Here is a 14,296-nt window from a genome sequence, read left to right as displayed (position 1 = left end):
ATAAACACCAGATTGTTTAAATAGATGAAGAATGAAGAAGCTATGATGAAGAAAAAGAATTGCAGATTTATACCACGCCCTTCTCTCTGAATCAGAGACTCAGAGCAGCTTACAATCTCCTATATCTTCTCCCCACACAACAGCCACCCTGTGAGGTGGGTTGGGCTGAGAGGGCTCTCACAGCAGCTGCCCTTTCAAGGACGACCTCTGCCATAGCCAAGGCCATTCCAGCAGGTGCAAGTGGATGAGTGGGGAATCAAACCCAGTTCTCCCAGATAAGAGTCTATGCACTTAACCATTACACCAAACTGGCTCTGAAGAGGTTTCAGCTTGGCTTCTGCAAAGAGAAATCCTGCCTTTTTTGCACATCAGTAAGGAAATAGTGAGGAAAAGAAGCCAGTAGGCATTTTATACTTGCACTCCTAAAAAGCGTTTGACAAAATGCCATGGAGTTAAAAGGATGTATTCTTTCAGACTGGCAATTTTTTTTTTAAAAAGGAAGCACAAAAGGTAATTAATTGATTGGAGGAGGGCCTTGGAGTCCCCCATGAATTCACATTAAGACTGGTGTTTTTTAACATGGAAGTGATTAAAGTATCTTATAAAACATTGCACTCACAGATTAGTTGGTCTCCCCCAGATCCCTTCCCCACAGCAGTGGACGAGGTGAGCAGCATCCCCAGACTATTCCACCTATGTGCTGTTTCAATCAGACAGTATTCCATCTCATTTAAGTCAGGTCTCTTGGCTTCTGCATTTTACCATGGAGTAGCAGATAGATTCTGATCAAGCCACGTGATTACAGTATGGCAGAACCTGTTCATTTCCTCTGCGCCACTTCTCCCCTCTTTAGTTGAAAATGGGAAGCACCAGTCAATTTTGGAAAATTGATTGGAAAAAGCAGAGATGTATAAATTAATGTCTGTGTTAGAATTATTTAAAAGGGGTTTTTTAGAAAATAATCCTACATCAGCAATTTCATCCTTTCTGCATGTACTTTCTTCCTTCTTTCTGCATGTACTTGAAATGTTACCTCCTGGTCCTCCATCTCTCTCTTTTGGTGACTTCCTCTTGTGAGATCACAGATTGTATACATGTGAGGCTTGGTCCTTGGGCTCATGCTCTCTTCCCTCTATGTATGTGCTCATTCTAAATTCCTTCGTCTTGATCTGTTGTCTGCCCCTGGCCCAAAAGAAGCCAGGCTGTGTGTGACGAGATCCAGGGCTTTTTCGGTGGCAGCACCAGAACTTTGGAACACCCTTCCAGAAGCCATAAGGACCCTGTGGGATTTGTCTGTGTTCTGCAGGGCCTGTAAGACCGAACTGTTTAAACAGGCCTTTGCTGTTTGACTGAAAAAGAGCTGCCACCGGACATCTTATAGAATGCTGGCGATCACAGTCGAGAATTCAATACCGCCTATACTGTACTAAAACAGCGCTATAGAATGGTTTTAAAATTGATATAAGTAAATTATGGTTTTATATGTTTTATTGAATTGATTGTATTTTATGATGTTGTAAACCGCCCTGAGTCCGCTTGCAGAGAGGGCGGGAGATATAAATTGAAAGTAATAAATAAATAAATCTCATGTCTCATTTTACTTGCAAATTTTAAAGTCTTGATTCACAGTAAGGAAACTTCTCTGTTCTTCCCCTTACATCTGTGTAGCAGTCACAACAGCCAAGAAATTGTTCCTTGCTGGTTTCTGCTGTTGTCATCTCTCAGCTTTGCTTTTTTTTTTACAGACCTAATTTCATAATCTTGTAGCTACTCAGTTAAGTTGATGGGGGGGGGTGTTATCTATCTTATGCCTCTATTTCCCTTTGCAGCAGTCTTGTCTGCTGGAGGATTTCCTTCATTTGATATCTGTGGTTTGATTTATAAGAGCTGTGTTACATTCACAGAAAGGATCCTTGCCACCTTTCATTTCCCACTGTAATGTCACTTTGCTTGCAGTGCCAGTTGACCACTCTATGCAAGACTCATCCCCTTGCCATTAATCATTTGGATGTAAAAGGCTGCCTCAGTGTGTTCTGTGTAGCAAATAGTATGTTCAATAAAAAATGACATTAGTATTGTTTCCATCACGATAGCTGGAGAGTCCAGAATTAGTGATTTTCCTGAAAAAGATTGAAGAAGTTTATAAAACTGAAAGTGGAGACAATTTGGAAATCCTGTGTCCAATCCAAGGTCAACCCTGCATTGCCAAATTTGAAGATGGAGTTTGGTACAGAGCCCAAGTGATTGGTAGGTGGCTGGAATAGTATGTGCTGATTGTCTTATGTCAAAGTTGTTTCCAGAAAAGGAAGCTACCAAAAATAGGGGTTTCCCTAGTATCTACAGTATATGATTGATATATGTATGCAGGTTATTAGAAGCCGCTTGCATGCAACTATTTTGGAGATTTATTGCAGTTTGAAAGCTGTTAACTGTACAATAAAATACTGTCAAAACACTCCGTGTTTGTGGTGGTTCAGGTGGCTCAAGTGTTCATTTCTTTCCCTATATTATGTTGTGGTGATCTGTTTCCCATAGCAACCAGTTTCCTGGCATTCCCTTCTGCCTGCCTTTTGGCTCAGCACCTGAGCTAAAGTCACCAGGGAGCTTGGAGTTCTGGGAAAACTTTAAACAGTTTGGCCTTTTCTTGCCCAGCTGATCAAAGCCAAAGTTGCAGCCAGTTTCAATTGTTGGAATTACCCCAGTATAATACTGGGAAAGATAGTCTCTGACCTTCCTCAGCTAGGGGTATGTATATAGAGAGAGGTTAATCTCTGTTCCAAACTCACTTTTTCCCCTTTCCGTCCTTTTGGGTCTCCTGTCTTGTAAATAAGCCGATATCCTTGCTTAGTATGGCAATCTATGGCCTCACATGGGTTGGAATTGTTAACATAAGACACCCTTTTTCCCTAAGTACCTCTAGTATCTAAAAAGCTTACCCCCACTAAATGTCTAAACAGTAAGAACAGGTAAATTGAAAGTATTTTACAGTGAAATAAAAATATAGTAGGATTGGCTGTAGGAAAACAAGCAGAAAACAGGGTAGCTATTAACTTCTGCTCAGAACATCACCCGTCTTTCTTCTGTTAAGAGATTAGTCAGCCCTGATCTGGATAGGCCAATCTCATCAGATCTTGGAAGCTAAGCAGGGCTGACCCTGGGAAGTACTTGGAAGGGCGAACTTCAGGGAATACCAGGGCGAAGGGGCAGGCAATACAAGCCTGAAGCCACTTCTCTGAAAGACACCCTAGCCCTACAAGGGATAACCAGAAATCACTGTGACTTCCAGGTACCAAGCACATACATATGCACACAAACACGCAATACTTAAAAAAGATGAATCATAGAATTTTAGAGTTGGAAGGGACCTCCAGGGTCATCTAGTCCAACCCCCTGCGCAATGCAGGAACTTCACAAATACCTCCCACACACACACATCCCCAGTGGCCCCTGTTCCATGCCCAGAAGATTGCGAAAACCTCCAGGATCCCTTTCCAAACTGGTCTGGAGAAAAATTGCTAACTGACCCAAAGTGTCAATCAGCATTTCCTTGGACTTGTAAGAAAGGGCAACAAGAACTAAGCAATTCTATTGGATTTTCAAGGCAAGAGACAAGAGGTGGTTTGCCATTGCCTGCCTCTATATAACAGCCCTGCACTTAAATGTTCTCCCATCCAAGTACTAACCACAGTCGACCCAGTGTAGTTTCCAAGATCATCTAGCCTGGATTATCTAGGTCAGGGATGAACTTCCTGAAGTTCATTTCCCCTAGGAAGAGAAAAAGATCAAGCAAAAGGGGGTATCGGTGTGCATTTAGGATAGTAGACTGGGGATTATCCAGAGGGTAATCTAGGGGAGTCATTGTGGTGCGCTGGTAAGTATATCGGTCTAAGATGTGGGAGCCCCAAGTTTGGGTTTCCACTCTGCTGTGGAAGCTTGCAGAGTGACCTTGGGCCAATCTCATTTTTTCAGCCTAACCTACCTGACAGTTGTTGTGAGGATAAAATGGTGGAGGAAAATAATGTAAACTGGTATGGGCCCCCATTTGGGGAAATAGATGGGGGGTATTAATGGAGTAAGTTTTAAAAAAATGGAATTTTCAGGTTCTGACTAGTGGCAGTTTGGACCTTCATCCCCAGTTCCTGCAAAACCCAGTAATATTCTCAGTTATAGGTTGGAGGCTTCCCCACAAATGTGATTTGATGCTGTTTGCTGCTTGGCACTTATGAGGGGAAATTCTAATCTTTCATTAGGGAAAGGTGACAGCTTAACAGAGGCTCCACTACCTTCCTAGATTTTTCCAAATCATGCATTTACACCCCTTTAATGCAGCTTAGGATGTGATTCCAGCAATGTCTACTCCAGCAGTTCTCTTTCTAGTAAAATTAGAAGAACATGCTTGTTGGAAATCTGAATTTCACAAACTATTGTGCTAATGAATTGGATCTCTGACAGGAATCTCTCAAATGCCCTGGTGGATCCTTATGTCTCATTTTTTAAATATTCCATGCTTAGAATTGTTGTCTGCCATTAGGCGTGAATGCTGCTCATATCAGCATCTTGGGTAAATTTACTAGGAAAAGGGTAAGAAATGCTTCTTAATCTGCAGTTTGTGAAGAATACTGAGACATTGAAAACGTTGTGGTTTTGTATTAAGCATTTGCTGTCTATAATACCTCAAAAGCAGTACTTGTTGATGTGGTAGGGACGCAAACATGGTTCATCTCAACTTCTCCTATCTCTATGATGTTTTCTGAAGGACTTCCGGGTCATCAACAAGCTGAGGTGAAATATGTGGACTATGGCAATACAGCTAAAATAAACGTGAAAGACATGCGCAAGATAAAAGATGAGTTCTTAGCCTCTCCAGCAAAGGTATGTTAGATTCTGCTATCAGCAGAGAAGTCTTTTAAAAAATCCCAAAGATTTCTGACAAAGATCTTTTAATATAAGCTCCTGATGTTTGTTGAGTTGGTTTATGATATTATTACAATTCATTTTTAATGTTTTCTCAAAACATTACAAATGTACAATGTCCATGATTCCCTGGAGAAACTTTTCCCAGGAACACTACAATGGATTGATCTGATAGCCTCATGAAGGACTTGAAGAAGCTGCTGTTGATGGATGTTGAAGTGCTGTAGGGCCTGGTGATTAAGCACTTTCTCCTTTAGCCAGATTTCAAAGTTGAGCTGATTATTGCTTAGATTGTAGATATTTGGAAGTATAATCTAAGTAACTTTCTGAAGTTCCTTAAAAGGGGGTTTATCTTAAATCAGTTGATCTAAATCTAATCATTCAGGCTATCCAGTGCAAGCTGGCCAATATAGAACCATTCAAAGGAACAAATAAGTGGAGCAGTATGTCAAAGCACAGATTTGAAGAAATGGTTCATGAAAAAGTTATGCTGTGCTTCTTTACTGGTAAGTGACTTTTTTCTCTCCCCTTTTTTCAGTGGGATTGTTAAATTGGGGGGAGCTATAGCCAGCACAGGAGAACTTGATCACTACCAATCTGAACTGCAAAGAGTTTGTACATGCTGTCTGTATTAGTTCTTGTTGCTGGTTCCCCAGTGTGGGAGGGAGGGAAACACTGACCTGCAAAGGTGTGGCAGCTGGTACCTAGAGACTGGGCTCTTTTTCAGTTGTGGCATTTAACCTTTGGAATGCTGCCCCCTCCAAATTGAGGTTTGCCTAGTGTCTAGCCCCAAATACTTCTCTCTATCTAGGCTTTTAATCAGTGATATGGAGTAGAAAACTTTCAGTGGGAAATCTTCAGTTACTAAAAATTGCTCAGTAAAATTAGGTATAACATCTTTGCCACTCTTAATCTGTTATTTCGTTTGGTCACAATTAACCATGGGATTGAATTCAGTTGGGTGTTTGTAATTGGGACATTAAAAATTAACCTGAGATAGTGTGTGGGGGAGGCATTTGTGAAGTTCCTGCATTGTGCAGGGGGTTGGACTAGATGACTCTGTAGGTCCCTTCCAATTCTATTATTCGAGATTTTTAATGGAATTAGGTTGATCTGTTTAAGGCTTTAGGTGTTTTTCTAGGAGGAAAGCTCACATCACCATGGTTTGGACATGAGGGAGAGGCAAGGTCAGTTCATCCATGAAAAAGAACATAAGAGAAGACGTGTTGGATCAGGCTAATGGCCCATCCAGTCCAACACTGTGTCACACAGTGGCCAAAAAAACCAGGTGCCATTAGGAGGTCCATCAGTGGACACTAGAAGCCCTCCCACTGTTGCCCCTCCCAAGCACTAAGAATACAGAGCATAACTTGCCCCAGACAGAGAGTTCCAGCAATGTGCTGTGGCTAATAGCCACTGATGGATCTCTGCTCCATATGTTTATCCAATCCAGTCTTGAAGCTGCCTATGTTTGTAGCTGCCACCACCTCCTGTGGCAGTGAATTCCATGTGTTAATCACCCTTTGGGTGAAGTACTTTTTATCTGTTCTAATCCGACTGCTAATTAGTTTGAGTGCCCACGAGTTCTCTTATTGTGAGAAAGGGAGAAAAGTACTTCTTTCTCTGCCTTCTATATCCCATGCATAATCTTGTAAACCTATATCATGTCACCCCTCAGTCGACATTTCTTCAAGCTAAAGAGCCCCAAGCATTTTAACCTTTCCTCATAGGGAAAGTGTTCCAACCCTATAATCATTCTAGTTGCCCTTTTCTGGACTTTTTCCAATGCTATAATATCTTTTTGGAGGTGTGATGACCAAAATTGTACACAGTACTTCAAATGAGGCACACCATTGATTTATACAGCGGCATTATGATACTGGCTGATTTGTTTTCAATTCCCTTCCTAATAATTCCCAGCATAGCGTTGGCCTTTTTTATTGTAGTCACATACTGTCTCGACATTTTCAGTGAGTTATCTACCACCACCCCAAGATCTCGTTCAGTTTCCTCCAGTTCACACCCCATCAGTATGTATTTATAGTTAGGATTTTTGGCCCCAATGTGCATTACCTTGCACTTGGCCATGTTGAACCTCATTTGCCATATTGATGCCCACTCACCCAACCTCAACACATCCCTTTGGAATGTCTCACAATCTTCTTTGGTTCTCACCATCCTAAACAATGTAGTGTCATCTGCAAACTTAGCCACTTCACTGCTTACTCCCTACTTCAAATCATTAAAGAAAAGGTTAAAAAGCATTGGACCCAGTAGCGAGCCCTGCGGCACCCCATTGCTTACCACCCTCCGCTGAGAAAATTGCGCATTTATACTCTGTTTCCTATTAATTAGCCAGTTTTTGATCCACAAGAGGACTTTTCCTTTTACCCCATGACTCTTGAGCTTACTAAGGAGCCTTTGATGAGGAACTTTATCAAAAGCTTTCTGGAAGTCAAGGTAAACAACATCTATTGAGTCCCCTTTGTTCACATGTTTGTTCACCCCTCAAAAAGCACTAACAGGTTAGTGAGACAAGATATTCCCTTATAGAACCCATGTTGAGTCTTCCTCAACAATTTTTGTTCATCAGTGTGTCTGCTAATTCTCTCTTTAATAATGCTCTCCATTAACTTTTCTGGTATTGAAGTCAGACTGACTGGCCTGTAATTCCCTGGATCTCCTCTGGGAACCCTGTTAAAGATGGAGGTGACATTAGCTCCCTTCCAGTCCTCAAGAACCGAGCAGATTTCAGTGAAAGATTACATATTTTTGTCAGGAGATCCACAAGTTCACCTTTGAGTTCTTTTAGAACTCTTGGAACTGTGCCATCCAGGCCTGGTGAGTTATCAGTTTTAAAATTGTTTCAGTTGTAGAACCACCTCTCTCATCACCTCAATCTGACTCATGTCTTTCAATTCCCCTCCTGAAACCAGTGGTTCTGGAGTGGGCAAACACTTCTCATCTTCCACAGTGAAGACGGAGGCAAAAAATGCATTCAGCTTCTCAGCCATTTCCCTATCCTCCTTCAGTAATCCTTTTACCCCTTGGTCATCCAAGGGCCCCACTGCCTCCCTAGGTGGTTTCCTGCTTCTAATATATTTGAAGAAATTTTTATTGTTGGTCTTTATGTTTTTTGCAGTATGTTCCTCATAGTCTCTTTTTGCCTGCCTGATCACAGACTTGCATTTGATTTGCCGCAGCCTGTGTTCCCTTTTATTAACCTCACTTGGACTAGCTTTCCACCACTTAAAGGAATTCTTCTTACCTTTTACAGCTTCCATTACTTTGTTAACCATGCAGGTCTTTTTCTATACCTATTTGTGTCTTGTGGCATATATTTTATCTGAGCTTCTAGGATTGTAGTTTTAAATAGCCTCCAAGCTTCCCCAAGAGTTTTGACTGTATTTACCTTTCCTTTCAGTTTCCTCTTCACATGCCTCCTCATCTCAGAGAATTTACCCCTTTTAAAGTTAAACATGGTTGTGCCGGTCTTTTGGGGCAGCTCTCTATTTATACAAATGGTGAACTCTCAATAACATTATGGTCACTGCTCCCAAGCTGTGCAATCACTTTTACATCTCTCACCAGATCTTGGGCATTACTTAGATCCAAGTCCAGGATTGCCTCTCCCCTCGTAGGGTCTGAGACCATCTGCTCCGTAGCACAGTCACTAAGTGTCTAGAAACTCAATCTCTTTCTTCCGATCTGAACTCATATTGACCCAATCAATATGAGGATAAGTTAAAATCATCTGTTATGACAGGTTTACATCTAGCCATTATCTTAAATTCTTTCATAATTTTGTAATCATCCTATCTTTTGATTTGGTGGGCGATAACAAACTCCGATAGTTAAATTTCCTTTTGGGCTCTCTATTTCGATCCAAAGCATTTCTAGAAGGGAATCTAATTCTCTGACCTCAGTCTTACTGGACCGTATATCCTCTCTGACATACAGAGCCACCCCACCTCCAACCCTTCCCTCCCTATCCCTCCGATAGAACTTATATCCAGGAATCACTGTGTCCCACTGATTTTCCTCATTCCACCAAGTTTCTGAAATTCCCACAATGTCTATGTTTTCCCCCAACACTAAACATTCCAACTCACCAATTTTACTTTGAACACTTCTAGCATTTGTATACAAACATCTATAATTTCCCATGCAAGTTAGGCCTGCATCCTTCCTCCTGCCGCATTGAGACTTTGGCAGACACTCCATACTGTTCGTCACCATCTCAGTGGATAACTCTGATCCATTACCTGGTAGAAAAGTAACAGCTAACCCTTCATCCCTTTGAGATGAGTCCTCCCAAACCAAAGACATTTCATCTCCTGTCGGCTTTCCCCCAAGATTTAGTTTAAAAACTGCTCTGCCACCTTTTTGATTTTAAGCGCCAGCAGCTTGGTTCCATCTGGGGACAAGTGGAGACCGTCTCTCTTTTACAGCTCCCGCTTGTTCCAGAAAGCATCCCAGTGCCTTCCTCCTTACACCATCGTCTCATCCACACATTGAGACTTCTAATTTGTGCCTGTCTCTCACAACCTTCCACCTGCTGCCTTTAGACTTTGCCAAGCAGTCCATACTGTTTGTCACCATCTCAGTGGACAACTCTGTTCCATTGCCCAGTAAAAAAGTAACAGCTTTAACCCTTCATTTCTATGATATGAGTCATCCCAAAACAGAGACATTTCATCTATCAGCTTTCCACCAAGATTCAGTTTAAAAACTGCCACCTTTTTTATTTTAAGTGCCAGCAGCCTGGTTCCCTCTTGGGACAAGTGGAGACCATCTTTTTGTACAGCTCCCGCTTGTTCTAAAAAGCATTCCAGTGCTAACAAACTTGAACCCTTCCTCCCTACACCATCATTTCATCCACACAGTGAGACTCCTAATTTGTGCCTCTCTCTCCTGCCCTGCGCGTGGAACAGGTAGCACTTCTGAGAAGGCTACCTTGGAGGTCCTGGCAGATGACCCTAAATTGTTCAGGGTGGTGAGAACCAGAGAGTATTGTGAGGCACTCCAAAGGGATCTGTTGAGGCTGGGTGAGTGGACGTCAACGTGGCAGATGAGGTTCAGTGTGGCGAAGTGCAAAGTAATGCACATTGGAGCAAAAAACCCAGCTACAAATACAAGTTGATGGGGTGTGAACTGGCAGAGACTGACCAAGAGAGAGATCTTGGGGCCGTGCTAGATAACTCACTGAAAATGTCAAGACACTGTGCGTTTGCAATAAAAAAGGCCAACGCCGTGCTGGGAATTATTAGGAAGGGAATTGAAAACAAATCAGCCAGTATCATAATGCCCCTGTATAAATCAATGGTGCGGTCTCATTTGAAATATTGTGTACAATTCTGGCCACCGCACCTCAAAAAGGATATTATAGCATTAGAAAAAGTCCCGAAAAGGGCAACTAGAATGATTAAAGGGTTGGAACACTTTCCCTATGAAGAGAGGTTGAAACGCTTGGGGCTCTTTAGCTTGGAGAAACGTTGACTGCGGAGTGACATGATAGAGGTTTACAAGATTATGCATGGGATGGAGAAAGTAGAGAAAGAAGTACTTTTCTCCCTTTCTCACAATACAAGAACTCGTGGGCATTGGATGAAATTGCTGAGCAGTCGAGTTAAAACTGATAAAAGGAAGTACTTCTTCACCCAAAGGGTGATTAACATGTGGAATTCACTGCCACAGGAGGTGGTGGCGGCTATAAGCATAGCCAGCTTCAAGAGGGGGTTAGATAAAAACATGGAGCAGAGGTCCATTAGTGGTTATTAGCCACAGTGTGTGTGTGTGTATAATAATTTTTTTTTTTGCCACTGTGTGACAGAGTGTTGAACTGGATGGGCCATTGGCCTGATCCAGCACGGCTTCTCTTATGTTCTTAAGTAATTCTTCCTCAGGGCTTGGGAGGGTCCCCCAAATGGTGCTGTATTCCGAGGGCTGCCACCACTTCCACCTTAAATCTATACATAATATGTAAAACATTTAACAGAGAAGAGGGCTAATTGGGACAGTGAGAGAACACCTCTACGCAACAGAACTATTGCAAGGACAGCTAATTCTTCTTACGAGTTTTGAACCTTTCAAACGTTGGTTTTTTGTCCAAAGGATTTTTTTAAAACACCTGAATGTATGAGGTCTGTTTTAGTGAGGAATAATTAAATGTTAACGTTTTAAAGTTTGTCAGATTGTAAGAAAGTCTTGATGCTCCCTTTAAGCGGTGGAGTTTTGTGAGCAAAAATTCTACTTTGTGGGTTACTGGCGTTAAAGTTGTAAGTGAGCGATTTGGCTAGTGCATAAATTAGTTTGCTCTGTTATGACAAAAATGTGTGAGCCAGAAGCTAAAAAACTCTGTGAGCTAGCTCACACCAACTCAGCTTACAGGGAACACTGGTAGGCAAGTGTATTGAGGGAATTAAATGTCAAAAACTTCAGTTAGAAGAGCAAAGATCCTATAAATTAGAATAATGTTAAGTTCAGTAGGTCAGAAATACTTCGCACTTTGTAAAATTTCTAGCAAAGGCCTTAAAATGAGAATGGAGAGAAAAACTTACTAATGTTAGCTGCTCTCTGTTCAGGGTGTCAGGAAACTTAGTGTGTCATTTTTCTTGGGCATGTGGATTGATACCTCTATATTTTTTGTAGAAATATTGCCGGACAATGCATTATCTGTTGAGCTCTATGAAAGTGTACCAGCAGTACCAAATGTGTCTCGTAGTATTAATAGCCGCCTGGTTAATGAAGGCCTAGCATCATATGTAACAAGGCAAGTATGCTGTCCCGATAAACTATCATTAACATAAGTAATGCATAGGTGGAGGGGGGGATTGCAGGAGAGCAAGCAGTCTAATATTTTCAATTCAGGGTTTGTTTTTACTGTTACCAAAAGTGAAATACTTATATTTCTGCAGGAAGATTTTTCACGTGAGCCTTGCACTTTCCATAGGAATCCTCAAATCACCACTCTTACTTACAATGAAGTGTGGGATCCTCCTCCAGAAGACATCTTCGCAAGGGAAGTGGGGGATTTAAATCCTGGGTGTGCAGACTTGTCACAAATGGAGGATTTGGCATTAGAGTGTAACAAAGAACTGCAAGTACAAATTAGTCGTGTTGTGTCTCCAAGCATGATCTTCTTGCATTTGCTGTCGGCAGAAAAACTGCTGAACAGGTAAGTGTATTTAGTTAGGACTGTAATGCATTATTCTCATTATAGTGCCAGTATGCAGCATGTTATTTTGTTGTCTCTGTTCAGAGCTATGATTCAGAAAACAGAGTACCCACAAGCCACAGAAATCTACTCTCTGAAACATAGCCTTGAACCATGAATGCCCAAAAGGGAAGGTGTTGAACCCTCTTGCTGAATTATGTTCACTTCTATGAGAGTTGTTTCTCTCAAAAGCTACATAGCAGGTAATTGCTAGTATCTGGTTTTCTTCATTCTTAATGGGCACTTGTTTTTCTTGACTACGTTCAATATGGCCATACTGAGAACACCCATGTCTATACCATCTGTTTACATGCCTGCACCAGTGGTCTTAGTACCAGCTGCTTTGGGTCATGAATTATTCTCATTCAGTCACCATTCTGCAGCTTCAGGAGGACCCCACTACTGTGGAAGAGAAGATGCTGCAGTCATTTCTGCCAGCAATTATTAAGCTGCTGTACACTACCTCTCAGATGGATCTTCTTCGTGGTCTCTGTGCAGTCCCAACATGGGTCTTGCCGCAGGCAACGGATCCGTACCTCGGAGTCTCTAATAGCTCGCCTAGAGTGCTTTTTGGCGCGCTTCCCTCTCACTCTGGGGAGCAGGCATCGACTGCGCATGCCTGGAGCTAGGGGGAGGCGCCATTCCCACTCAGTTTCTTCCTTTCCGCCGCCCGGACAACACCTACCTTGTTGCGTTCCTCCTCTCTTCTACTGTTGGTATCATACTTCTTCATCTTATCTTCTCCTCTTATACTTCCTTTGTCCATAGAATTTTTTTTTTTAAAAAAAAGGCCCTTCTCTGCGCTTTCTTTCCCGTTCCTTTCCCCCCCCCCTTCCTTCCCTCCCCTGTCCGAAGCGTATGGAAGGGAAAATCACCTTTAAGCAATGTCGGAAGTGTGGATCTAAAATCCCCACTTCAGACGGACACTCGTACTGCCTGTTCTGCCTGGGCGAATCGCATAGGGTAGATACTTGCCCTCACTGCGCCAGCTTTGGAAAACAGGCGCGAAAAAACCGAGCGGCTAGACTTAGAAGTTTTCTACTTGAAAAGTCTCTCCGGGCTATGCCCACTTCAGATTCGCCTCCTCCCCCACAACAAGCGGGAGATTCGGCTGCGTCAGCTGCTCTTCACGTACCGAAAAAGCATAAATCCGACAAGAGACCATCTAAGCACTCCGAGGGCCATAAGGCTTCAAAGAAGCAGCGTCACTCGGATTCGCCGACCTCGGCTCCTAAGTCTCATCATTCGAACGCGCCGACCTCGGTTCCAAAGAAGTCCCATGATCCGACACCATCGACGGTGACTGCGCAGTCCAACCCGATGGCTTCGGCTCCGATCTTACCACCAGAGCTTTCGGCGCCTTCCGATGTTATTTCGGACATGCCACAGTTGACTCCACACTCTCCACCTATGGTTGAGGTTATACCGATCGGATCTCGTTCCCCCCTCGATCCATAGCATCGTACCATATGACATCCTCGGACCCTACCCGTTCAGGTTTTTAGTCGGGATCTTTTCGGGATATTGCGGTCTCTCCACAATATAGAGAATCTTCCACGCAGGTCTCCACCCAATGGTTCCGGTCCCGCTCCCCGGTTCGACGCCATCTTCCTCAATCCCCATTCCCATATCAGGACTACTACCGACACCGATATGACTACTCTTCTCCGTCCCGGTCACCATCCCCTCGACCCTGACGGATTCACCAGTGCTACTCCCACTCCCCTTCTGAGCAGAGTTCCCGCCGATCCAGATACCGTTAGTTCGATGCCGAGACCCACATGCGTGATGTTTCGACGCCTCGAATCCGTGACTTCGACGATTCCCCTCGGTACCGTGAGTCCCCTCAAACCAGAGTCCTAGAACACACATCACCTCAACACCGTCGTCTTTCCCGTTCTAGAGACCAAGAATCTCCTCAATACAGTCGTCCTTCCCCATATTCTCGTCCTTCCCGTTATAGAGACCAGGAATACTACTCCCCTTGGGACCCGTGAGACCCTTCAACCCTGTGAACCTCCCCGGAACCGAGATCTACCTAAAGAGCCTTTAATGCCCTGTACAGCTTCTGCCACGGTATCTACGGCTCCTGCAACTACTTCATTCCCGACATCCAGCCTCCCGCCTAAACTTTCCAGAGATCAGATATCCTCCGCACCTACCAAA

At 43.1% G+C, this 14,296-nt stretch overlaps 1 protein-coding gene across 1 annotated transcript in view; it reads left to right on the top strand.

The window, feature by feature from the left end:
* The window catches only part of RNF17 (ring finger protein 17), an 85,956-nt gene that overhangs the window by 24,915 nt on the left and 46,745 nt on the right, over positions 1–14,296 (top strand). The window contains exons 17-21 of the mRNA XM_060234833.1: positions 2,094–2,247; positions 4,757–4,872; positions 5,300–5,420; positions 11,566–11,686; positions 11,867–12,091. Of these exons, the coding sequence (XP_060090816.1) occupies positions 2,094–2,247; positions 4,757–4,872; positions 5,300–5,420; positions 11,566–11,686; positions 11,867–12,091 (737 nt within the window). The remainder of the gene's footprint in view (positions 1–2,093; positions 2,248–4,756; positions 4,873–5,299; positions 5,421–11,565; positions 11,687–11,866; positions 12,092–14,296) is intronic.

The sequence above is a fragment of the Heteronotia binoei genome, chromosome 3 (assembly GCF_032191835.1).
Source record: "Heteronotia binoei isolate CCM8104 ecotype False Entrance Well chromosome 3, APGP_CSIRO_Hbin_v1, whole genome shotgun sequence".
Lineage (NCBI taxonomy): Eukaryota > Metazoa > Chordata > Lepidosauria > Squamata > Gekkonidae > Heteronotia > Heteronotia binoei.
The sequence above is the reverse complement of the archived record's forward strand: the minus strand, read 5'-3'. Positions and strand labels throughout refer to the sequence as shown.